The sequence below is a fragment of the Anabrus simplex genome, chromosome 13, assembly GCF_040414725.1.
Source record: "Anabrus simplex isolate iqAnaSimp1 chromosome 13, ASM4041472v1, whole genome shotgun sequence".
Taxonomy (NCBI): domain Eukaryota; kingdom Metazoa; phylum Arthropoda; class Insecta; order Orthoptera; family Tettigoniidae; genus Anabrus; species Anabrus simplex.
The window spans coordinates 83,520,490-83,547,671 of NC_090277.1; the positions used below are offsets into that span (position 1 = coordinate 83,520,490).

At 41.2% G+C, this 27,182-nt stretch overlaps 1 protein-coding gene across 2 annotated transcripts in view; it reads left to right on the forward strand.

The window, feature by feature from the left end:
- Positions 1–836: 836 nt before the first annotated feature.
- The window catches only part of LOC136885043 (septin-2), a 43,685-nt gene continuing 17,339 nt past the window's right edge, over positions 837–27,182 (forward strand). Inside the window, exons 1-8 of one of the 2 annotated variants that reach the window (XM_067157432.2) lie at positions 932–972; positions 1,112–1,158; positions 9,444–9,839; positions 16,444–16,624; positions 19,576–19,668; positions 19,757–19,922; positions 23,625–23,775; positions 26,351–26,516. In XM_067157432.2, coding sequence (XP_067013533.2) covers positions 1,117–1,158; positions 9,444–9,839; positions 16,444–16,624; positions 19,576–19,668; positions 19,757–19,922; positions 23,625–23,775; positions 26,351–26,516 — 1,195 coding nt within the window. In that variant the 5' untranslated portion in view covers positions 932–972; positions 1,112–1,116. Of the gene's footprint in view, positions 973–1,111; positions 1,159–9,443; positions 9,840–16,443; positions 16,625–19,575; positions 19,669–19,756; positions 19,923–23,624; positions 23,776–26,350; positions 26,517–27,182 lie in introns of both variants that reach the window. The other variant, XM_067157433.2, reaches the window with a different exon arrangement.

A 27,182-nucleotide genomic window follows, 5' to 3' on the forward strand; every position in this document is an offset into this window, starting at 1 on the left:
TGTATGTATGTATGTATGTATGTATGTATGTATGTATGTATGTATGTATGTATGTATGTATGTATAGAGCCATTAACCCTTTGTGCAACCAAAAACCTGGAGGGCCAGAGACTTTTCTGTCGGGGTCTGCCGGACCCTCGCGGACCTACGAAGTGAGTGAGTGTGATTATTTTTGATAGCTTCGTACACAAAACATTTCTTCAAAATATTTATGAATCATGGTCTGGTTTTCTGTTTACTTGGGAATATTATTGAAAACTCCGTACATAGATTCGTTTAAAAATATTCCTGAGAAACAAGCTCTATTATTGTACTGATTTTTTCTGTTTGTTGATGATTATGCTTGTTTAAAGCGGCCTAACAGTTAGGTCATCGGCCCCTATTTCTGTTTGTGAATATTGTTATTATATAGGAATGTTTGCAATAATACTTGTTCCTCAATTCACATGCACGTGTTCATGTTAATCATGCCCCCCCCCCCCCCCCTCGGGTAATTACCCGAAGTCGGCGGGTCTGGTGTGTAGTAGCCTGAGTCCTTGGTGAATGTAGATTTTGTTTTATGCTTGAGTTCTCTCATGTGTTTCGTACACGTTTTTAAAGTTATGTCGGTTTTTATCTTATCTTAACTTTTGTTTTATCTATAATGCCACCTTTTAACGGTTGCACTTTTCTGAATGTGTCCCCCCACGAGTGAGTTCATGAAAGGTCGGTCTCTAATCAGACCCGCTGTCGATGACATTTGGAAAGGTCTCCACTGCGGTGTACTGCCCTACATTTTGTGATCATCTTCTTGCACTGTCAGTGTTCCTGTAGAACAGGAGACGCGCGGACGCGAGCAGAAAACTGATCCACGAACACGTCATACCATATTGTGTCGCTCTGTTCCCTTACAAAACGAACAAATCAGTTGTTGCAGCAAGCTTTAGAAACCTAGTTCTCCACGGTCAGATTTGATTTTCTACTCCTGTTAAGGTAAGTCTGCCACGCTTCAAAACCCTAGAACTGGCAACTGTCGAGTATTCGACACTTTGGTCCCTGCTGAAGTGGCACTGTCGAATATTCGACATGTTCTTATTTTTTTCGTCTCGTGATTTCCTCATTTCTTCAACAGATGTCATGCCAGTCTACTCCATGTCTTTCTCAATGTCGACAGCTGCCGTGAGTTCAGTTCATTCGTATTTACAACCTTTTTGGGCGCAATTCCATATACATAAATGAATGCACTTTTCTTCTATCTGTTTGAACGCCATTTCTGTACAGTGTTTGCAAACAAACCGTCACTGGCTCTGCTTTACTATTCTATTTCGTTTTATTTCGTAGTTTCCCGTTTGGTGAGAGTTATTTACTTGGTCGGTGGATGCAGAGCGGGTCTCAGCCCATAATTGGCCACGACTGGTCCGTGGTCCAACAGCTCTGCACTCTGACCGGCCAACCGAGCAGAGGAGTGGTGGCCACGGCTCTATCGTGGCTCTACGATTCTGTATTCGGGAGACGGGACAGGGCTGGACCTCACGGCTGGCCCCAACCGTCGGCTGATGGTTGCCTAGTTGTACTTCCTCTTAAAACAATAATCACCACCACCACCTGAGAATGCTTTTCTGTGGTTTTCCATTCTCCTGCATTAAGGCGAACGCGAGGACAGTTCCTAGTATAGGCCACGGCCGCCGACCCCCTCACCTTCTCCGCACATCTCCTTCTCCGATACAAATCTCTTGGCCTAGGGAGACGGCGTCACCGTCTAAAGGGCCCCATACACGCGCAGACTTAGTCGGAGGTAAGTCTGCACAAACCAGTTTCTTCAGACATGTCTCTGTGTGTATGGCCGATAAGTCTGCCGACAAAAAGTCTGCAGGCAAGTCTCTGACATTCTAGCGCTGCTTGAATTCAGCCGGAGACTTTGCGACGAAAGCGCCATCTCAGAGTTGCGGCAGAAAATGTAAATGTGGTAACCTACAAATATGAAAACTGAAATTTATTTTTGCGCGTCTTTTTCGTGCAGAGCGCTAAATTGTGTCCAGATAACAACTCATCTTCTATACCAACTACCGGTATCTGATTAATTTCGATCCGCATACATTTTTCAACCATCCGAAGCCCATAATCTTAAACAGAAAACAGCTGAGCGTGACGTACCGTATTCAACTTCCTCGGTAAATAGTCATTTAGTCTGAGCGTGTGTGGGCAACTGCATACTTCCGACTTACCTCCCGGAGGCAAGTCCGTGCAGGAAAGTATTCCAGAAGTCTGCGCGTGTATGGGGCCCTTAAGAGGCCCGCCTGCCTCTTCAGGGGAGGAATGAAAATATTTAGTAGTAGCGTACAGTAGTACCACTCTTTACTGTGAATGGTTCAAATGAAGTAATGAAGATTGGCGATGATGCTCACTATGTCATTCAACAGTGACTTTGTCCCACCGCCGTCTCAATCTCTATATAGGATTGAGACGGCGGTGCTTTGTCCACAGTGTCTCACTCACTCACTCAATAAAGCTTCATAATACTTAATAATATCACCAATAGATGGCAGAACTGTGTAATTATTGACCCCCAATGACGCACCCGCTTACTGCATCCATTCGCGGCGATAGGGAATTAGAAGTGTGGGGAGTGGGCACAAAATTTTATTGACAACAAAAAGTATCCTGGTCTTTGGGATATAGCTGGTGTGTGTGTGTTAGACATCTGAACGAATTTCGATAGAGACGTAAAGGCTGACGTCTACCCAATTAATAATGCTATACAATAAAACTATCATCAAAGGAAGAATAATTACACATTCCAATTAAATAGAAGTACGGCGTGACTATACAATTAAGAAGTAATTTCGTATTTGACTAATATCCGCGAAACTTTTAGTGACACTTCGTTTCACGGGATGAAGACAGGATGAAGAGTAATACTGCCAACTGAATGGAAATGAAATATGAATTGAATCGATAGTATGATCGATCGATGTGAATTTTCTAAACCGTCATTTCCGTGTAGGAGTTCTAGGTTGTTCATGTGATGTAGGGCCTACTTTGATTTTCCTCACTAATGTTCAAGCTTAACCTACATTTTGACTTTGCTGTGTAAATAACAACAGTATTTAAAGTGTCACAATTATACCGCCAGATGTCTCACCGCGATGCATAACCGATTTATATTTTTTGTGTCAGAGGTTGCCAATACGAATCTCGAAGTTAACCGAGGTCTACCCTTTTAGCACTATCGGTACAGTAGTTGTAGGGAGCCGAAGTATCACTAAAAGTTTCACGGATAGTACACACTAACGAAGTTACAGACACTACGTAGAACTGCACAGACACATTGAATGAGTGTGACTGCCGCACTAACAAATGCGCGTTAAAAACTGGTGAATCATACCTCAGTGCCCTAGACCTTGGCAAAAATATACCCCTGCAAGCTTTCCTAACAACACGTACTGCACGAGTTTCCACTACTTGCTGTGGTGCTGTACGAATCGGGTGGCCGCGACGGATGGCATTCTGTACCTATTTCCGCTACATTCGTTCTTAATAATTAAATAAATAGGCCCCTGCTCAGCGTAGCAGGTAAGGCCGCCAGGATGCGGGGGTTCTGGTCCTCCTTCCCAGTTTTATTCCCCCGACCCGAAGTCTCAAACTCCAGGACGCTGCCCTTAAGGCGGTAGAGGTGGGATTCCCCCAAGGGAAAAACGAACCTTGCAGGGTACGGTAAACGATCGTAAGCAACGTGCAGATTTAGTAACCGAGCCTCGTAAAGCCCATTTGAATTCGCCCGCGAAGCGATCTGATTGGCTAACTTCAGCATCTGATAAATGACAACGGCGCGAGATACTGAATTATTTTTTTCTAATTATTTATCAGTATGACCAACCCTCTAACGCTTATGTACTATATTCACGTTGTTTCCGACCTCTCTGTATTTTAAACATATTTTATGCAGTAATATGCTCTTGTAAGTGGGCGGAATCATATACAGTCAAACCTCGATATCTCGAATCAGCGCGGGAGCTGAATTTTATTTCGAGTTATCGAAAGTTCGAGATATAGAGAATTCCCGCCTTTGAGGATTGCACGTAATCGAATCACGTGTAACTACGGCTTGATGCTGTCATATGGAGAAATTCGTGTAATCGAATTTAGAGTAATAAATAAATAAATGCACGTGAAGAATAGAACAGATGACAGGGAAATTGCAATTATTTCGAGGTACCGGTACTGAAAATTCGAGTAATGGAGGTTCGAGATATCGAGGTTCGACTGTAGTTGAATTTGCTGAATATTTATTCATTTATTCGTATTCACATTCAACCGCACAAAAACTGGCCGGGAAAGAAATATTTAATTTTATACTTTCTCAAAACACATGCAAATATGTGAAGTGGCCCGTTTGTTTCACTAGCTGAAATGTAAATATATACTTCTTCTTCTTCTGCTGCTGCTACGCACTAAGCGAGTTGGCCATGCGGTTAGGGGTGCGCAGCTGTGACCTTGCATCCGGGAGATAGTGAGTTCGAATCCCACTGTCGACAGCCCTGAAGATGGTTTTCTGTGATTTCCCATTTTCACACCAGGCAAATGCTGGGGCTGTGCCGTATTTAAGGCCATGGCCACTTCCTTCCCACTCCTAGCCCTTTCGTATCCCATCGTTGCCATAAGACCAATCTGTGTCGGAGCAATGTAAAGCAACTAGCTTTTTCTATGCAAATGGATCACTTGGGACCAGCAGAATCAACATTTGCTAAGCTTTCCTCCTTGTCCAATGAATATTGAAAATCCACAGAATGTTTCCAGTCTTTCGACTAGGTCAGGAATGGAAAATTCTAAATTCCCATGGAGGGAATTAGATATTTTTCACCAATAGAGCATGTCAAAAATGCCAAAAACATATCAGATGTAAGGCTTTTCAGGTGTTTGCTCTATTAACCAGCGTTTTGTCTTAGGTCTGACACTAGACTAGACACACATTCCACTCTGATGAGTCTAGTGTCAGACCTAAGACAAAACGCTGGTTAATAGAGCAAACGCCTGAAAAGCCTTACATCTGATATGTTTTTGACATTTAGGTCAGGAATGGAATGAAGCCCCCATTGAGTGGCGAGGTAAGGAATTGTGCCAGCTGCCAAAGCCTGTCGCACTCCTCTGGTGCAATGATTAATGACTGACAGATGAAATGAAATGTTAATGAAGACTGTTGCTGGAATGAAAGATGACAGTGAAAACCAGAGTACCCGGAAAAAAAAACCTGTCCCGCCTCCTCTTTGTCCAGCACAAATCTCGCATGGAATGACCGGCATTTGAATCACGGTACCCAGTGCTGAGAGGCCGGCGCGCTGACATCTGAGCCATGGAGCCTTCTCCTTTCCCAATAGTTCTTCATTTTCATCGATTGTTGTGATTTCTGTTTTTCAGACCCAGTACATCATGTTGATTTCTTCTCGTCTTCCTCAAATCCCCTTGTGTGAACAATTCTCCTGATTACATTTCTATCCTGCATATTTGGTGATCTAATTCACTGAGGTATTTCTCTACTTGCTTATACCCTTTTGATCTCGTACGTCTGATTTGCAAAAATTTGTGTATTTGATAAGTAAGTCTGTTATTAAATCTTTCCAAATTGCTTAAAAATTGAATTCATCACAGCCTAATTGTATCAGTAAGTTTAGATATTTTTAAATATATTTCCGATCATCACCATAAGATCTATCTGTGTCGGTGCAACATAAAGCAACTTGTATCAATCAATATATTTCCGAGTTGGGTTTGGGGTAATGTATTCCATTTTTAATTCTTGGCCCTAATATATATTTATATTAATAGTATTAAATTAAAGATGTTTTGGCTTAAAGTTCTGCAACATTCAAAATATTGTAAAGTTATTCAAGAAAAAAACTTTCATCCAGTGTTGTTTAAATTTGTAACTTTATAAATGTAGAAATAATAATAAGATTTGGGCTTTTGCCGTGTCTTTACATTTCGCAGAGAACTTATTGGAGAAGTCTTCCTCGTGAACAGTTGAGATTTTCTTCTAAAGACGTGGATCAAAGTTCACGTCATTGAGCGGCAAGAAGATTTTCAAAAATGTATCTGTTGTAGTGTCCTCTGCCTTGCAGCTATGCAACCTGCTCCTGCATCGAAGCTCTTAGAATGTGCCTGTAGTATCCAGCTATTGCGCTGACTCATGCTTGTGATGTCAGCCAGCCAGTATAAATAGGAGGCGAACTCGTCGGTGGCAGTAGGCAGTCAGCTGTGTCCAGCGATCAGCTCTACGCCATAAGTCAGACACGGAGGCACCCCTCTTAAAAATGTGGGCTGAATAGGTGGACTGAATTCTGATCGAGAGGTCTCACCTCCGGACTTGCTACTGCTTCAATATTCGTGCCTTCCTTATAACTTAGCCTACACACATACATAGCATTCTGCTGGGAAGAACTTTGTATTTCATTCAAGCCAGACTTCCAGGCGTTACATACCCATTAGCTATTGAAGACATTCATATCTTCGTGACATTCTACATCGTCAGAGTAGATCCAGTTGTACATAATAGGGCAAAATTGTATAAATGTAAATACTTCTCATTCAAACCGTAAACTCACTCACTGTATTATTTAGTGTGTGCTCCAAATAAGAAGCAAGCCTCAAGATCATTTATTTTGTGTATTGTGTGAAAGATTTCATGAAAATAAACTTTTAAGTTGTGTTCTGTATATTGTGCTTCTTGCATATAACAGTATCAAACCTTAAAATATTTTAAAATAATTATATACATACATACATACATACATACATACATACATACATACATACATACATACATACATACATACATACATACACACACAATGGCGATTAGGGGGGTGGTTGAGGGGGGGGGAGTCATGCCTCCACTTTGTGGAGAAAACATTACATTTTTATTCCACTTTAGCCAGCTGAAACTAGGAATTATTTAAAAAAACAATTTGTACAAGCCCTGTTGTCTTATCAGCTAATTCTTTCCTTTATTTTCTTTAATTATTAACAAAATTATTAACAGAAATACACACAAAATGTTTTTTGTCCTGGCTAATAGATATGTATAGCACCACAGCAAGTAGTGGAGACTTTGCATGTGCTGTGAAGAAAGATAGCAGGGGTATATTTTTCTGTCAAGATCATGGACACTGAGGTACTGTATGTATCTCACGCTTCCCGTGCACATTCGTCAGTTTGGCAGTCTCTTTAAGTGTGTAGTCAAACACTAAATGATTCTAATTGTATAATCACACCGTACTTCTTCTTAATTGTAATAAATGAATATTGTTCCTGTGGTGAAATTTGTTATTGTATAATATTGAATCAAAATCTCAAAAAACTATTATCACCGCACTTAAGTTTGTAAACTGTTAACCTTTAACTCTCTGTCAAAATTTGCTCAGAGAGCATAAAATAACTACCATTTTTTATCGCTTTTTTTCAGTTTTGATGTAGCCTATATACCCCTCACCCCCCCCTCCCCCGTTCGCTAAATCTCACAAACCCGGGCACTGTTTGTTGTCTGTATATTTTTTTGCCCCTGCACTTTTAATTTCCAATACATACATATTCATTATAGATTATTATGTGTTTCAGCGTTCAGTCTGGAAGCCTCTATGAATTTGTTAAACGCCACCACAATCCTCTGTTTGTAACTAGTGCTGTGGTCTCGTTTAGTTCTATACCTCTTATCTTTAAATCATTATAAACTCAGTGTAAACATCATAGTCTTAGGGTCCCTCTAATTCTCTTACCGTCCATGATCAAGTCCATTATTTTCCTAGGTAACCTTTTTCTGCGTACAGCTTCATCCATCGAGTTCATTCCTAACTTAGCTTTTATGTCCTCGTTCCAAGTACCCTCCTGTCATTGTTCCCACCTGTTTGTACCAGCAATCATTCTTTCTACTTTCATGCCTGCTACTTCCAACTTATGAATAAGGTAAACCGAGTCCACCCAGCTTTCACTCCCGTAAAGCAAAGCTGATCTGAAAACAGACCAATGTAAAGATAGTTTTGTCCAGGAGCTGACTTCCTTCTTACAGAATACTGCTGATCGCAACTGCGAGCTCGCTGCATTAGCTTAACTACACCTTGATTCAATCTCACTTACTATATTACCATCCTGGGAGAATACACATCCCAAATACTTGAAATTATCTACCTGCTCCAGCTTTGTATCACCAATATGACATTCAGTTCTCTTGGATTTCTTATCTACTGACATCAGTTTAGTCTTGAAAAAGCTAATATTCATACCATACTCATTACAACTATTTTCAAGTTCCAAATTATTAGACTTCAGGCTTTCGGCACAATCTTCCATTAAGACCAAGTCGTCAGCATAGGTCAGACTGCTTACCACATTTCCACCGAACTGAATCCCTCCCTGCCATTTATTACCTTTCAGCAGATAATCCATGTAAACTATGAACAACAAAGTTGAAAGATTCACGTAATTGTAAATAAATTTCAAACTAGAGGCTCAGTGCTCAATAAAAAACTTGCACACACACAAATAGTTTTAACAGAGGAAGATCTATATGACATTGGCATGAATCTTGAACGGTCACTCTGTGGATCAGTGGTAGAGTGTCGGCCTCAGATCCCAAGATAGCAGGTTCAAACCCAGCAGAGATAGTCGGATTTTTGAAGGGCAGATAAAACTCCATTTGACACTCCATGTTGTTCGATGTCGGCATGTAAAAGATCTCTGGTGACACATTTGGTGTTCACCCGATAAAATTCATTCAATCTCAGCCACAGATGCCCAAGAGAGTTTCGGTTTACTTGGTCTGCTATCTAGTGAGCCTAGAGAAAAACAGAACGTCTAAATTGACGAGCAGAGAGCCAGATCACGTCAAACTGAAATGTCTGCTCACGGTAGCTGAGGCCATACGATTATTATTATTATTACCAAATAAATTACTCACAAAATTAGCACAACAAGTAGGGGTTTCGGTTTCTTCTGCACATAGAGCTACAAAGCTGTACAGGTTTACACGGGCCCATTGTTTAAAACCTGCTGATCCAGCCACAAGAGTGAGATATTGTGAATGGTATCTTGCATCATTAAATGATCGTTTATTCGACCCACAGGTTATTTTTTTTTTGGACGAGGGCTGGTTTCATCTTAATGGTTGTGTGAACAGTCATAACTTGCTATTGTGTGCAGAAAATCGTAACGGTGTTTATGAAGTCCCTCATTGTGAAGGATGAAAGGTAAGATTTCATATAAGATTGTATACACGCTTAAAGCAGGGTGGCCGCGTGTGACTAAGTTGGGCTGAGGCAACTGCTGTAGCAGAGTACGAACACCGTGCGCTCGGTCTGGGTTTATAAGACAGACCCTGCACGCTACTTGTCTGTGAGGTACTGTAACACTTATTACTCTGATTTAAGGTTTGATAATCTTCCTGCCTACTAGCACATAATGTTCTCCCATTGCAGGTGGTGATGCTGCACGTCTACATGCGCCGCTCTCCCAGCCCGAGTCCTGCACCGCGGTGCACGGCCTCCACCATGCCTTCCTCCTACTCGACGAGCCTGCTATCCTCTCGCTCTCACTTGCCGCCGTTCTCCACTTCCTACTCCACCAGTTTCCTGTCCTCGGCTCCCGGCCAGTCCCAGCAGCAGCCAGCATCTACCTTCACGACGAGTCTCCTATCTAGCACAATGAGGACCAGCCAGGCGCAGCGCCCCACTCACTTGCTTCCGCCAGTGTCACAACAGGATACAGCTCCTGCTCCAACGGGCTACTGTCTCTCGTGTCCACCGGCGGGTCTCAATTTCTCGGCAGCCCGTACTATTAAGCAGGCTTCACCGGCAGTTGCCCCTCCACCACAAGTAAGTACTTCATGATCATCCTCCTTTCCGTTATCTAACTCCTGCCAGGTCAGAACATTTATGGCACCTCTCTCCTTCCACCATTCCTCTTCCATCATTTTGTCCCAGTCCAGGTTTCTTCTTCCCGAACTTCTCTTTATCGAACCACCTTGTTCTAAGTCTCCCCCCCCTCTCTTTCTGTTTCTCTCGAAATTCATCTCCATCATATGTTTTGGTATTTTCTCCCCTATCCTCTTTACATGTCCAAACCATCTTAGTTTACTCCTGTGATTCTCTCATTTAGGTTTTCCATTCCGACCTCCTTTGTTACATTTTCGTTTTTCAATTTCTCTTTCCTTTTCTTCCCTATCATACTTCTTAGGCATTTCATTTCACTGGTTTGAATTATACTCTCCTCCCTAATTGTCACTGTTCAGGTAAGTATTAATGGTAACGTAATTTAAATATATATATAGTCAACCCAGATTTTTGGAATAAAAAATGGGTCACTTTGTTATAAGCACACAAAATGTTTTACTTGCCACTGCAGTGTCGTATAAAGTAGGATTAATTTTAACTTTTGGGGTTTAAGGTTATACTGAGTAGCATTGTTGTTATCATGTTAAGATACAGTCCTTGGAATGGTGTAGGACATATTTTGTAAATTAAAATTTATTATTTAGCTAATTTTAAGTTTTTTCCCCCTAATTGAACCTCTATGGACTGTGTGTTAACAACCAATCTCATTTTCAGTACCTGTGTCTTGTTCGTCTGCCAGCTTTGACATCCTGCCAGTCTCTCTTGAGCCTATTGATCAGTGCTTTCTTCCACTCTGTCTCCACCATAAAACCCTGATAACTTTTCACCATCCATCTGAAACTAACCCTGTCATTGATTTTATACTCTATAATGCCCACCTCTCTCAGATCTTTCTCACTCTCTTGAAGCCATCTCAACTTAGATACCTTTGCATTTAGAAAATTCCAAATTTTCTTTGTGAGCCACTCGTTATTCATGCTGAAGGCCCATAAAGCAGCAATCTTCTCTTTCTAATTGTTGTATTTTTTGGGTTCCATCTTGCTGTATACTTCTTTATTGGAGTACAGTAGAACCTGCCTGTCAACCCATATTTTAATTTAAGCTCAGAATTTAAAAAATACTTACATTTAATTTAACAAAAAAGGTGTTGCTTCCCTTTTTTTGTGCTTATCTGGCTTTCTTCTTATCCTCCATCAAGACTGAAGATCTGCCAAGACGGCCCCTCAATGAGTGTTGATGCCAGCCCTCCTGATGAAGCTGAGAGGCAAATATGAGCTCATCGGTGGCTCAGATGAGAGGATCTAGGAGAACTGTGATCTATGAGGAGAGAGCCTATCTATTTGAGTGAAGATTGTCCCTGTCCTTCTGTGTTTCCATGTTTGTCTTATCTTATTTACTAGCTGATGTACCCGTACTTAGCTACAGAATTCTACATTGTATACAGAATTGTAGTTTAGGTAGAGTACACGTTGTGAGCAAGACTGTATTAAACTGCATAACTCTTAACATTTCCTTAGAAACGCAATGCGATGGAAAAATCACCAAACGCCTTTTCTCATATGAAGACTGTGTTAGGAAATTTTCATTGTAATAGTAGGCCCGCTTGCCTACCATCAGTCACAATCAGGTTGGGGAATTGCATTATAATGGCAGACACTCACTCTCCACCCACCTTTTTACATCCTCAGAAAGACTGTCTTAGTGGTTTTCCCAACTGAAATAAACATAGGTCATTACAATGACGTCAGTAGGAATGGTGCGAGTAAAAGCAATGATTTCACATGAAATACTCAATCAAATGAAAAACCACACATTTTCTCATTTTTAACAAACAGTACCATGCTGCGGATCTAACAGTACAATGTTCCAGAGCTGGAATGACCAGGCCGCAGACAGCCGTGATCCGTGAACACTCTTAGTCCCTTTTCGGTGGTGGTGGGGAGGGTCGAATAGTGGAGAGTCCCAGGGCAAAAGCTATGCCCTTTTACTAATCAGTTTCCTAGGAGTACCCAATGAGTCGGAAAATCTCAATTCACTACACTGGCGGCGGAAAAATCTATCTGACTCGGAGGCAATTTTTTCATCCAAGGCAGAGGAAAAATCCCTTCTTCACTGCTAATTTTGAATAAAATGAATGTAGAATTTAATAAAAGTGAAGAGTAAGAAGCTATCTTTAAGAAACAGCTCTTTTCAGGGTTGAATTTTAAGTTATTTAGTGAATTGTGGTGCTATAATTTGGAATATGCCTAAATTATAATTCTAGACCAGGTCATACTACTACTACTACTACAATTCTAAGTGAGCCTCTGCCTTAAGAGTGCACACTGCTCATTCGAAACAGTGCATCAGAGTAGGGATCGAATAGCTCGAATTATTTGATGAACCAGTGAGTTACGTACCAGCAGTACGGTATCGAAAATGTATGAACCAGAGGAATGACATGCTAAAGATGAAAGTTTTCTAACTCCTTAGCTATTTCCCGCCAATATTCAGTCAGGGTGTTATACTCGATACGCAGCAGTAACCCCATCTATCGGAGTTGAGCGGCAGCATAAGAGACAAAGAACATCACCACAAACAATGGCCAATGAAATGTTATTGTTGATCAGTGTTATGCTCTTTCAATATTGTAGGCCTTCACATTTAGTTTTCTTCTGACTCTGAAATACCACTCTTATCATAGTCGGTACGGTAAAATTGAATAAAATATAAATGGTTGGAAATTGTATTCTCTATGCTTTTGTTATGTAGTACTTTTCGGTAGGACCAATAACATGGGTATTTAAAAATTTAATTTTAGGCGCCTTTCCCCTAAACTACAATTTCATACAGGGCGAATAAAATTGTTTATAACTTAGACTGTTTCTTATTCCCCGACTCTATATACCGACTTTCATTACATTCTGTTAATCAATTTTCTCTTGGCTCGGCGTTGATATGGATTTGGCAATAAAAATACGATTTCATGAATATCTGTGTTATAAAAGCCGGTAGGTAACAATGTATGACATAAATGATCGGAAATTTAATTCTATATAACTTTAGTTAGGTATTATTTATCGATAGGACCACTAATAATGTAAATATTGTAGAATTAAATTTTAGGCCTTCCCCTAAACTACCATTTCTTTCAGTGTGAGTAAAATGATTTATAGCCTAGATTGTAGTGGCATATCCCCGACTTCACATACCGATTTTCATTACCATTCTCTTCAACCGTTCTCTCGTGATGCGTGTACATACATACAGACAGACAGAAATTACAGAAAAGTAAAAAGTGCATTTCCTTGTTACTATGGACATGACCGATACATAAATACCATTCTTTTCAAATTCTGAGCAATGTACAGAAAAAAACTCTTATTTTATATACACTGACTGACAGAGCAAATGCAGCACCAAGAAGGAGTGGTTCGAAAGGGATGAAAGTTGGGGAAAAAACAGAGACGGCACGGACGAATAATTGATGTTTATTTCAAACCGATATGCAGGTTACACAATGCGCACGGCATCGACTCAGTAGGATGTAGGACCACCGCGAGCGGCGATGCACGCAGAAACACGTCGAGGTACAGAGTCAATAAGAGTGCGGATGGTGTCCTGAGGGATGGTTCTCCATTCTCTGTCAACCATTTGTCACAGTTGGTCGTCCATACGAGGCTGGGGCAGAGTTTGCAAACGGCGTCCAATGAGATCCCACACGTGTTCGATTGGTGAGAGATCCGGAGAGTACGCTGGCCATGGAAGCATCTGTACACCTCGTAGAGCCTGTTGGGAGATGCGAGCAGTGTGTGGGCAGGCATTATCCTGCTGAAACAGAGCATTGGGCAGCCCCTGAAGGTACGGGAGTGCCACCGGCCGCAGCACATGCTGCACGTAGCGGTGGGCATTTAACGTGCCTTGAATACGCACTAGAGGTGACGTGGAATCATACGCAATAGTGCCCCAAACCATGATGTTGCGTTGTCTAGCGGTAGGGCGCTCCACAGTTACTGTCGGATTTGACCTTTCTCCACGCCGACGCCACACTCGTCTGCGGTGACTATCACTGACAGAACAGAAGCGTGACTCATCGGAGAACACGACGTTCCGCCATTCCCTCATCCAAGTCGCTCTAGCCCGGCACCATGCCAGGCGTGCACGTCTATGCTGTGGAGTCAATGGTAGTCTTCTGAGCGGACGCCGGGAGTGCAGGCCTCCTTCAACCAATCGACGGGAAATTGTTCTGGTCGATATTGAAACAGCCAGGGTGTCTTGCACATGCTGAAGAATGGCGGTTGACGTGGCGTGCGGGGCTGCCACCGCTTGGCGGCGGATGCGCCAATCCTCGCGTGCTGACGTCACTCGGGCTGCACCTGGACCCCTCGCACATGCCACATGTCCCTGCGCCAACCATCTTCGCCACAGGCGCTGCACCGTGGACACATCCCTATGGGTATCGGCTGCGATTTGACGAAGCGACCAACCTGCCCTTCTCAGCCCGATCACCATACCCCTCGTAAAGTCGTCTGTCTGCTGGAAATGCCTCCGTTGACGGCGGCCTGGCATTCTTAGCTATACACGTGTCCTGTGGCACACGACAACACGTTCTACAATGACTGTCGGCTGAGAAATCGCAGTACGAAGTGGGCCATTCGCCAACGCCGTGTCCCATTTATCGTTCGCTACGTGCGCAGCACAGCGGCGCATTTCACATCATGAGCATACCTCAGTGACGTCAGTCTACCCTGCAATTGGCATAAAGTTCTGACCACTCCTTCTTGGTGTTGCATTTGCTCTGTCAGTCAGTGTATATAGATGTTGCTCCATCTTCCTACACTGACTTGCCATTATGTTCATCCAATTCTACTTGTTCCTTTCTTATCCCTCCCTATCTTTTTTCCTCTCTCTCCCAATATTATATCGTACCTCTGTGAAGTAAAAGTGCACTTTGTCGTCTGGTATGAGCTAGAATGTTTACCTGTCTCAGTCTCATCCTTGACTTTGACAATATGAAAGTGACCAAGGTATAATCGATGTTAGTAATGCAGCCAGTCTCTGCTTTGAATGGTATGAAATGACACTCATAGGGTCAGTTAGTGTGTACATTTCAGTGGGCTTGGCAGACCAATATGTAATAGCAACTTCTGGCTTGGCGATGAAAGCAACGGGAAATGACCTCACTCTTCTTTTCCTTAGAGCACTTTTTCAGTGACAGCTAGGCTGCCTGTGACAGCTGATGGCAGAGCTGCTGATGTTCAAACAAGCCAGAAAATTATATAAAAATGTGTGCAGTAGTTTCTCAGGAATAGTAAAACATACAGCCACACTCTCTGCAGGGAGAGAGACTTCTGATGGTTACAATGAAGTTGCAATGCTTCTATATATCACTGAGCTGAGTGACTCAGGCAATAGAAGCAATGGCCATCTGAGCCCTAATCGGGGGTTCGATCTTGGCTCAAACATATCAGTCTTGTGTCGCTAGAGCTATCAGAAGGTAAAAGAACTCCTGCGAGACAAACTTCCAGCAGATTGGTGTCTCTGAAAATCATAAAAGAATTTAGTGGGAGATAAAAGCACTAACATCATTTTTACAATAATGATTTTGCTTCTTTAATGTCAGATGTAAATGCTGATGGATTTAACAGATTTCCAGGTGCTGGAATTTCATCCCACACAAGCTCTTTAATGTGTTGGAAGGCAACGGTGGAGAGTTTATTAACTCTAACAGCCTAAGTTGTCACCAACCTCAGCCAGGTTCAAATCATATTTTATTCTGTAGCAGATAATCAATTTGTTCACTGTCTATCTTCTACTGGATCTCTAAGAAGAGCAGACATAGTTGTGATCAATCATCAATCACATCGAGCTCCCGTGGTTGATCCAACTGTCCGTTTTGAGACAGATGTTAAACAAGCTAGGGAGGTCGACTCTGAAAAGAGCATCTACGAACTGTGCATCCTGTACCTCAGTAAACACTATAACATCCGTCCAGGCAGATGGTCTGTAATAGGCTTGTTGATGAGTTGCAGAGGCAGTGGACCCAAGTACACATGGAATCTCCTGAAAGTTAATAATTCCCTACATTAGAGAACATCATAGTACATATATAATCAAAGACTCAGTCAACATCTTAAATCACCATCTCTATTATACATCAGCCACAACATTCTACACATTCTGATTTATGCTATTCACTATCTTGTTGTGGCTTACTGTGTTCTGTAGAATAGGATGTATCTTTGGCTTTAATTTAGAATTTAGGCTCCTCATGGTCACTCACAATTTGTGAAGTAATATCTTGGAAAATATATATGAGGAGCATAGTTTTAATTTGTATTAAGTGCACAAATAATATTGTAAACATAATATGTTTTGGACCGTTTGTTGCGGTGCACATAATACAATTTGTTCCGAATCATGTTTCTCATCACTAAATTCCTATGAGAAGAAATACGAAATGACCTAATCTAACTCAACATTGTTAAGAGGATATGATAATTGGGGAGAAACTGCATCAAATTCATTTAATATGTTTCAAAACAATTGTTCTCATGTAAGGTGGAAGCTAATTAATATATTTTAAAACACAAATGAACTGTTTCAGATCGACCGAGAGTACATAGGGTTTGCCACACTTCCAGAACAGATTCATCGCAAGTCTGTGAAGCGAGGGTTTGACTTCACTCTAATGGTCGTTGGAGACTCGGGCCTGGGGAAGTCAACACTACTTAACAGTCTCTTCCTGAGTGATCTCCACAAGGACAGGAAGATCCCCGATGTCAGTGGTGAGTACTAGCATTAGAAGTCTCTCCTCCACTGACATAGCTTCGTCATTCAGATGTTTCATAACTGAAATATACAAGCAAGTGATAAATTACGTAATGTATATACAGTGATGGAAGAAGTACAAGAAAAAAATATATGGGCAGTTGGCTGTCACTATTGTAACAGAGCACGGTTTTGAGTGTTTCCTAGACTTACTTATTAGAAGTAAAAGACAAATATTATTTGGATAATAAATTTTATTCAATGGAATGTGGTAATAACTCGGTGTAGTGTGGGTCTGTGATGTGAAAAATAAGAGACACAATTTAGGAGTTCCAGAGTAATATTGCGAGTAAAAGTAAGATCAATAAATGAATTGCTTAATGTGCCAGGATAGTTGCTCGGCACAACGTTCAAATTAAAGTGATGTTTGAGAAAATCAAATGCTTTTCCATTTCTTTGAATTTCTGTATTAAAATCGGCCATCATGATTGTTCATGAGCAGTTTCTTCAGTCACATTCAATTGTAGAATTTTCAAATCCACTGGTTCACTTTTCTTGTCTTCTAACAAAGTCTTACTTCATTTATTTCAAAGTAGTTAATTACTGTAAATTGTTTTCGCTGTTTCAGTTTCCCATAGTAATGCCTATTGCACTCTTTTTGTTTCACTTTTTTTATTCCTTTATGATTCACTTTTCTCTTTCAGCTCTTTCTTTCTTTTCCATTATTAAATTTGTTATTTTATACAACTGACCATGATGTATTCACAATAACAGCTAACCTCCAACTGAGCGCGTGAATCACGACAGTTCCATCTTATAACAGAGTATTTATGTGATGTTGCATATTTAGCACAAAGGTTGCCTTCTTATTCTTATTCTTTTCTTTATGGGGCTTCTAAATATTAGTTCCTAATTAGCGTCGACCTCTTAAGATCTTTTGCTACCATGTTTTCCCATCATTCCCACCTAGATACACCTGCTCCCTTCACAAAGCTGCAGGTTGTTCTTATTTGATCTTATTGGATTTTTTCTCTCTCTTCATCTGGTAGTCCTAGAGTGGAGAGTCTGATTCTACCCAGCGCCTCACATTCGAAAAGTATGTGTTCAACTGATTCCTCTGCTTTCATTGCATTTCCTACATATGTTGTCTCTTATTACTCCAATTCCGTGTAGGTATTTTTTCAGATGGCAGTGTCCTGTCAACAGTCCTTCTACCCTTCTTATATTTTCTCTGTTGAGTTTCAACAGTTCTTTAGTATGCTTCTTGTTTGGTCCTTTTATCAGTTCCTTTGCAAGCCTGGATCCTGGAGTATTTTTCCAGTTCTCCATTTGTTTCTTTTGTACCCATTTTCCTATGTAGTGTCGGGCTTGTCCATAGGAAATCCTGCCTACAAAATGTGTTTCTGCCCCTTTCCTGGCCAGTTTATCTGCCTTTTCATTTCCTTCTGCACCTGCATGCCCTGGTACCCATATTATTTTGACAATGCTGTACTTTGACGGCTTCAGGAGAAGTGAGTGGCAATAGCAGACAATTCTGGATATTATCCGGACTGTCTCTAGTGCCTTTACGGCCGCTTGGCTGTCCGTAAGGTTGCCTTACTTTGAAGCGATATTTCATGAAAAGTATGTTTCAAATTTTCAGTTTATTTTTTTGCAACATGTAGCGCCCTCTTTTAGCCGTCAATTGAGACATTAAATATAATCGTAAGTTAAATACTCTCGGCGATATACACGTTCTAGCCAAACACTAAAAGCGTCTTAAAACTTTTCTTTCCATGTACTGTTCTCGAGGAACATAATCTATGCTAAAAGCAATTGGGCTGAATTAACTCTTACCTGAGAGGTATTTTATTCAATTACAAATTGCTTTTTTCAACAACTATTCAGTAAAATTAGGATTACTTCAGAGAACACTAGTCTTAACCCTCCAAGTGATACGTAAAAACCTCTTCAGTGATAAGTGACTGTAACGTCTTAGTACAAGTTTCTTTTAAAAATTCTAAAAAAATAAAAAATAACAGTAAAATATATCATATTACATATCTTTTTGTTCAGTATAAACTAGAGAATGTGATTATGTAATAATACTGGGTACACGCCTTGATTCCATTTTATTGGGGGTGGTGAATGACAGTTTTTCACTTTTGAAAAAGAACAATGTTTCAACTTTCACTGTTCGTAGCTTCAAAACTATAGAAGACCGAAATAAAAGGTAAATGTATAAAATGTTCACCATTTTGTTAGCAAAAAAAACACTAAGAGTACATATTTACTGTAAAACCAAAACTGTGTACATCTCCTCTTCAGGCATAATTCATTACTTCGAGTCGCAAGAGTTTTTTTTTTTCTTCCCCTTTACTATGGGCCTGTAGAAGTGTTTCAGCTTATGGTAGCAAGTAGGATGAATGCCGCAATTACACTTAGGGCACCAGAATTTGCTTTGCTTTATTTTTATCGTCCTCGTTTTCTTACGAGTCACCACTCAAAGAAACTGCTTTTGGTATTTCGTCACCTGGCAAATCACTGTCATCACTGTCATCACTGAAAACATAATTTTCATAATCTTCTTCTAACATATCCCGAATATCGTCAGAACAACATGGATCGCACATTTTAGTTTATTGAAACACTAACCAATCAAGTAGAACAACATTAGAACACTGCCATGCGGTGTGGCGCTTCGAGCGACTGACGCTAAGATTTGTTTTAGACAGTACATAAGCAGAAAAACCTATTCGATAATTCAGCTAGAGGAATCAAAATAGCCAATGAACTGAACCATCGATTAGTGCAAAGTTTGACAATATTCATTAAATGGTTGCCCAGCAACACGACTCTAAAGAAATGAGTCGTTAATAACGACTTTATCATTTCACAAAGGCATAAATGAGTCATCACTTGGAGGGGTACTCACTCATTTTTTTTGTTTTTTTAATGCAGCTGAAATTATGCCAAAGTTTTATTCCAGAGCGCGTAGAGAAGACAGCGTGCATTGAGAAAAAGCTGCTGGAGTTTGAGGAACGAGGAGTCAAGCTGCGGCTTACAATAGTAGACACTCCAGGTTGGTGGACAACTAATTATTTTCCTAGAGTGACATAAACACAGATGGACTTCAGGATAATAATATTGCTTGATGATAATTAATCCAGGATTTGGTGATGCAGTCAACTGCGAGGAGAACTGGGCAGCGAGTTGTTCTTACATCGATGAACAGTTCCGTCAGTTCTACAACGATGAGACGGGCCTCAATCGAAAGAACATTCAGGATAACAGAGTTCACTGCTGTCTCTATTTCATCCCTCCTTTTGGTCATGGGTGAGTACCATGAGGTTATATTATAACCCTCAAGAGATAGTTATTGTTACAGTTGGAATGATGGTTGAGAGAGCTGAGACAATTTCCTTCTATAGCATGACAAGTTGAAGCATGACCCTCAAATCCAAGCGATGTGAGCAGCTGGAGTGGCAGACAGAGGATGGCAAGTATGGGAGAGAAGACTGAACATAGCAAAGAGCACGTAGTCAGCTGTTAAACACAACAAGAACAACTACACTTCTTGTCACCCAGCTCATCATTCCTTTGTAAAGTTCTCAGGTACATCGATCTCTTAAACATAGTATTGTTTCTTTCCTTCATATTTTCCTTTTATTTGGACACTTCTTAAATTTAAAGCCTACTGAATGTAACACTTGGCTCAAATACTCACGACGCCCCTTGTCATCCATGTCACAGGGAGCGTAGATCATAACTTCCTTAATGTTGGTATTTCCTTCATTTCATAATACTCCTGAACCCTCCGCCTGATAATGCACTTATTCATATCATCCAGTATGATTTTCTTATTCACTATTCTCCTTTTATGTGGAGTGGGTAATTTCATCCCATTATATTCTGCCAGCATCACCTCTCTTCTGATTTTCTTAATAAAATGTCTCCGATTTTCCTGTCGCCACTGAAGCTCATTTAGTTGCTTGACTTAACCACAAGCTAAAGCAATTAGCAGCCTTTTCTAAATCACGGAAAGCAATTGCATTGCATACCGGTACTATGTTTCTTCCTTCGCTATGAACAACTTTTTTTTAGCATTTGCCATCACTTAACACACGGATATAATATTTATACTACTGGTAGGTTTTTTTTAAATTTATAAGCTTCATGTTCCATATTGATCGTGATTAAATAAATAAAAATATGATTGGTGGTTGTTCATAATTTTCACCTTCAACCACAGCAATATCCACCACATAACTAATGTGTTTAAGGAAACAAATTTAAAACTACCAATAATAATACCCAATGTTTTCATAATTCTAATAGGACTAATCCCACTAATAAATTTCACAACCCAGGAATATACAGACTGGAATATAAAGAATGCAAAGCAAGTTATATGGGACGGACAGGAAGGAACTTTGTTACACGCTACGTTGAACACACGAATGGTATCAAACACAATAGATTTTTGGCTATGGGCCAGCAGATAACAGACCTCAAACACAATTTTAGGGAGATAAAACAAGATTTACACATGCCCTCCATGATTAGCTCAGTGGCTTAGCTGCTGGCTTCCAACCCAGAAAGCTGGGGGTTGAATACTGGTCGATTCCTGGAATGAGAATTTCAGGAAGGGCATCTGGTCTCAAACCCCCAGCCAAAACCAAAATGAGCCTAGGTGGCTCCAGCGACCCAAAATGTCCGACTCGTTGGCTGAATGGTCAGTGTACTGCCCTTCGGTTAGAGGATCACGGGTTCGATTCCTGGCCGGGTTGGGGATTTTAATCCCTTCTGATTAATTCTTCTGGCTTGGGGACTGGGTGTCTGTGTTTGTTCCAACACTCTCCTCTCCACATTCAAACAGCACACTAAACTACCAACCACCACAGAAACACACAATAGTGATTACAACCCTGCATATCGGGTTGACGTCGGGAAGAGCATCTGGCTGTAAAATAGGTCCAGATGCACATATGCGATGCAGTTCGCACTTATGACCCTACAGGTGTGGGAAAAGTGGTAGAAGAGAAGACAAGATTAACAGATCTTAAAAATTTTACAAAAAAGTCACTCTGCTCAACATTTATTCATTCTAACATTCAACTACAAATACAGTAGAGTCTCGATTATCCGACGTAAACGGGACCTGGAGTACGTCGGATCACCGAAAATGTCGGATAATACAGAATAACTTTGAAAATGAACTGAAACAAACAGGAAGGTGTTTTACGGTGCTCTATTTATTAAATTACCAATTCAATTGTACAGTACATGCAGTATTAAACGAAAACATTCCAGATGTCTTACGAAAAGAAACTTTTGTCCACAGATATTAAGCTACCTAATACCGTACCGTTTTTGCCACCTATCACGCCACCCAGCAATGGCAGGAATGGTGCCAGATATTGCCAGGCCCTTTTCCCGGTGTTGAGATACCAAAGAAATAGTGCTTCACTTACTTTTTCGTAATGACATTTTTCATTGTATTTCTCTGCTCTGGTAGAGCACAACTTTTCAACTTCTTCCCTCTGTTTTTTCCAGTCTCCTACTGTGACACGTCCAACACCATAATCTGAAGCCACATTTTGAAGAGTTTCCCCTTTGTCCAGTCTCTTTAATGCACTCAATTTGTGTTCCATAGAAACAGTCACTTTCTTCCGTTTACTCGCCATACTCACAGGGGATATGAACACTATAACATCCGCACCCAACCAATACTACACTGACTGAAGACTCACTGCACCTGTCCTTGAGAAAAACCCAGTCCTACCGCCGGCGTTCAGGCCAGTGCTTGTCCCCTGGTCGCACCCTCCACAGCGGGTGTGTCTGAATTTAGTCTCCACCAAAAGTTGAAATTAAGTCTAACAGTGTCGGATAACATGGAATGTCGGATAAGCGAAGGTCGGATGAGCGAGACTCTACTGTACAGCACAAAATTGCCTATACTGGTAAAAATTTAAAATTTAAAAATTTAATTTGATTTGTTTAAAAATTTATAAATTCAAACGATAAAATACACTACAGTCTAAAAACACTACAGACCGACAGAGGAGCTCTGATGGGAGCACCGGTATCGGTACATCTCACACGACCTCTCTCTATGAGACAGGTGGTCCATACAGAACCTAGAGGGCAGTGCTGGCTGTTTGGATCTAGTTCCTGCTCGGTGTTGCCAAGCCATGCATAGTGACAGACAAAGCGCGGAGCTCGAGCACTTCAACGCTGGCTTAACGGAAACGTCTCCAATGAGAGCTGGGCGAGCACTGACCTGCGATCCCTGTTAGGCATCACTGGGCGATCTTCACTTTTACTGGCTTGTGATGAGACACTCCCTTGTTACAGCTCAGGAGACTTGTATGACTAGGGACAGAAGGGCAGGAGGGAGTTATTGCTGAGCTCTATCATCCTACAAGTATGAAAATGTTTTCATGATTTTGCATTTATCTGAAATACCGGTACTATAAAAGACATCTTAAAAGTCATTTGTTATTTGCCACTGATGAAGAAGTGTGGTAGATTTTTTTAAACATCGCACAGACAGAGATAGATTTTATGGCAACGATGGGGTAGGAAAGGGCTAGGAGTGGAAAGGAAGTACCCCTGGCCTTAATTACAGTACAACCCCAGCATTTGCCTGGTGTGAAAATGGGAAACCACAGAAAACCATCTTCAGGGTTGTCGACAGTGGGGCTCGAACCAACTGGCTCCCAAATGCAACCTGATAATTATGTGACCAAACCAAACAGCCAGTTGTTTATTGTGGTAGAAGAAATATGATTCAATGAAACTGACACAGGTCTCAAATAACTGATCTTCTTTCTTTCCGTGACATCTAATTCTGTTTTATCGCCACTTTTTCACTCTTGTAACAACTAGGTCTCTGAAATGAGAACAAGTGCTTATTATTGAAGCAAGCTTTGGTCTTTGCTTTGAATTACATAATAGGACTTGTTTACATAGCTTATCCATCTCAAGATCTTGTTTTTTGAGAGATATCTGTAAACAAAGCACTATTCATTCCAGATTACGTCAGCTGGATGTGGAGCTCATGCGCAGGCTTCATCGAAAGGTGAACATCGTGCCCATCATCGCTAAAGCTGACACTCTCACAGCACAAGAGGTAAAACGACTCAAGGAGTGTGTCATGGCAGACATCGAGGATCACAAGATTCAGGTCAGTAATGTTGTACTTCCACTCATACTGAGGATCAAAGAAAAGAAAGAACACTAAGTTATGGGTAGTGATACGCTGGTAGAGTATGTACATCATTTGTTCTGGACTGCCAAGATCTCAACCTGAATTTTGGAGGTCGTTCAATTTGTTGCTTGAGTTGAGCCATGGAGTTTCTGCTGCATACCGATATAATGTTGTGAGATGGAGCAGGCAATGGTATGATGGTAAATGGGGTTAAACGTCAGGTTGTGAGTTTCACTAACAGGAAAAGTCCTCTCAGTTTTAATTACTGCGTTGATTGGGTGAAAGTTCCTTTTGGGGATCATTGTAAGTACCTAGGTGTTAATATAAGGAAAGATCTTCATTGGGGTAATCACATAAAATGGAATTGTAAGTAAAGGGTACAGATCTCTGTACATGGTTATGAGGGTATTTAGGGGTTGTAGTAAGGATGTAAAGGAGAGGGCATATAAGTCTCTGGTAAGACTGCAACTAGAGTATGGTTCCAGTGTATGGGACCCTCATCAGGATTATCTGATTCAAGAACTGGAAAAAATGCAAGGAAAAGCAGCTCGGTTTGTTCTGGATGCTATCCAATGAAAGAGTGGCATTACAAAAATATTGCAAAGTTTGTGCAGGGAAGACTTGGGAGAAAAGAGACAAGCTGCTCGACTAAGTGGTATGTCACAGAAAGTTACAATAATTGAAAATCTTCCACCTTTATGATACTTTTTATTTGCTTTTTAGCAAATTATTAATTATAAACAGTACATGTTTTGTTCTCACTTGAGAACATCTTCAGCTGTTGTTAAGCTTAGGTGAATCGCTAAGTTTCTGAATACATTATTTTCAGGTACATTGTTCCTCTTAAAGACTAATTTGAATATAAATTAAATTAAAATGATGTTAAAACAATGTGAGGGTTAATGGGTTGATGAAATGAGAATGAATACATAGTTAGCCTGCTTAAAAACTATATCTATTCATTAGAATAGCTGTTAAAAGTTTCAACTCTCTTACACTAAAAATATCTATTTATCTTCCAGTTAAAAGGTTTTTGAAAAATGAATGGCTTCTTGACACTGTTCTTATTACTGCAGAATGCTCATTTCATTCACTCCTTCCAGGTAGGCTGTTATTTATTTTGAGCTTGCTTAATGTGCCCTAAATTGAGTCTAATGCGGAACTTTGAAGCTGATTGCCGGTCACTTTTTGAGAAGGGAGCTTCGTCTTAATTTATTAATGTTGTTAGATTCCAATTCTACCGTGACCCTCTCCCCACCAATCCCTGACCTGACCGGGAATCAAATCCAGGGTGTCTGGGTAAGAGGCAGGCATGTTAACCCTACACCGTGGGGTTGGCTATGATATCAACAGTCATGCAAAATTATAAGTCACAGGTCAGGGATTTTTACCTGGATCTGAGGGCTGGTTCAAGGTCCACTCAGCCGATGTGATTACAACTGAGGAGCCATCTGACGGTGAGATGGTGGTGGTGGTGGTGATTATTGTTTCAAGAGCAAATACAACTTGGCAACCATCCTCTATATAACACTAATCAGAAAGAAAAGAAATGGAAGTGGTCCGACAATTCGAAAAATGAAGGTATTGGCCAAAGGAAGACAAGGGCCACCAAGGGCATGAAAATGGAATGCTCCCTAGGCCTCCATACGTAATACTGTCGGGGTTGGAAAAGAACAAGAGTTGACCAAGGGAGGTCAGATAGGATAGATGAAAGTTGAGGAGCCTGGCACAAGTAAGTGGAAGCAATGCCAGGACTCAGCTAAGGGCCCCGTGGTCGACAACCCACACTTCCAAGTTGAGCGCCCCTGAGGCCCCTTTTAGTCACCTCTTACGACAGGCAGGGAATACCGTGGATGTTATTCTAGCGCCCCCTTCCACAGGGGGAGGTGAGATGGTGGCCCCGGTCTAGAAAGCCAAGAATATGGAGACAGTCGAGAGGATTCGTCATGCCAACCACACGTCACCTCATAATCTGCAGGCCTTTCAGGGCTGTTACACCGTGCGGTTTGGTTTGGTTGATATCAGGATGATAACCAGAAGACCTGCAATTTGACCTGGACTCCAAGTCATGCAGACATAATTTTATATTTAAAAAATTCCATACGCATTCGATGAGATTCAGACCAGAGCCACTTCGGCAAGAAGACGGTGACTATGATGCTTGGCAATCATGCCCTCCCTTGTTTCATTTTTGACACTGAAGAGTTTTACTATTGTTCCCTCCACGTTTTTTGGCAAACTGAATCATCTGCTTAAACTAGCTCTACCGGGTGAGTTGGCCGTGCGCGTAGAGGCGCGCGGCTATGAGCTTGCATCCGGGAGATAGTAGGTTCGAATCCCACTATCGGCAGCCCTGAAAATGGTTTTCCGTGGTTTCCCATTTTCACACCAGGCAAATGCTGGGGCTGTACCTTAATTAAGGCCACGGCCGCTTCCTTCCAACTCCTAGGCCTTTCCTATCCCATCGTCGCCATAAGACCTATCTGTGTCGGTGCGACGTAAAGCCCATAGCAAAAAAAAAAAATAAACTAGCTCTTTCTTGCATGTGCAGATATACCAGTTCCCAGAATGTGACAGCGACGAGGATGAAGAGTTTCAACAACAAGATCGCGAACTCAAGGCGTGCATACCATTTGCTGTGGTGGGGAGCAACGCCATCATCGAGGTGGAGGGACGGAAAGTAAGGGCCAGGCAGTACCCTTGGGGAGTAGTAGAAGGTTTGTATTTAAATAAAGTGGACAAATAGTCATTGATATCTTTGTTCTGTATGTAATTTTTACTTTTAAATCACATCATAAAAATAATGCAAGTTTTGAATCCAGCTACTAAAACTGAATCACCACCTCAACACGTTCATTGCTGATGACAATGCATATGTGTCATGATCGTCTCTTGCACAGTGCCAGTGACGATAGGTGTGTCATCTATTAAACTGGAAGCCATTTCTTTTCTTTTTTGATAGAGTTAATATATAACCTTTAAGATTTCTTGCGTGTCAAAACTAACACAAGGTAAGATAGAAGGTCTTAATAATTGAGTGACTCCACCTTTACAATGCTGAGGAAAGCAACGGGAAACTACCTCACTTCCCTAGTATGCCTCTTCAGTGACGCCTAGGCTAACTATGACAGCTATTGGTGGAGCTGTGGAGGATCAAACCAGCCTTCGGGCTGGATACCCAATACTGTACGATGTTATTTCCTTCTATTTTATTTTAAAAAGTGACATGTTTCTTTTTTTCCTCGTGAGACATCTTCAAAAACCAAAAACAAACCAAACCCCATGGTGCAACATGCCTACCAAGTGGCCGCTGCTCAGCCTGAAGGACTGCAGATTACGAGGTGTCATGTGGTCAGCACAATGGATCATCTCGGCCGTTATTC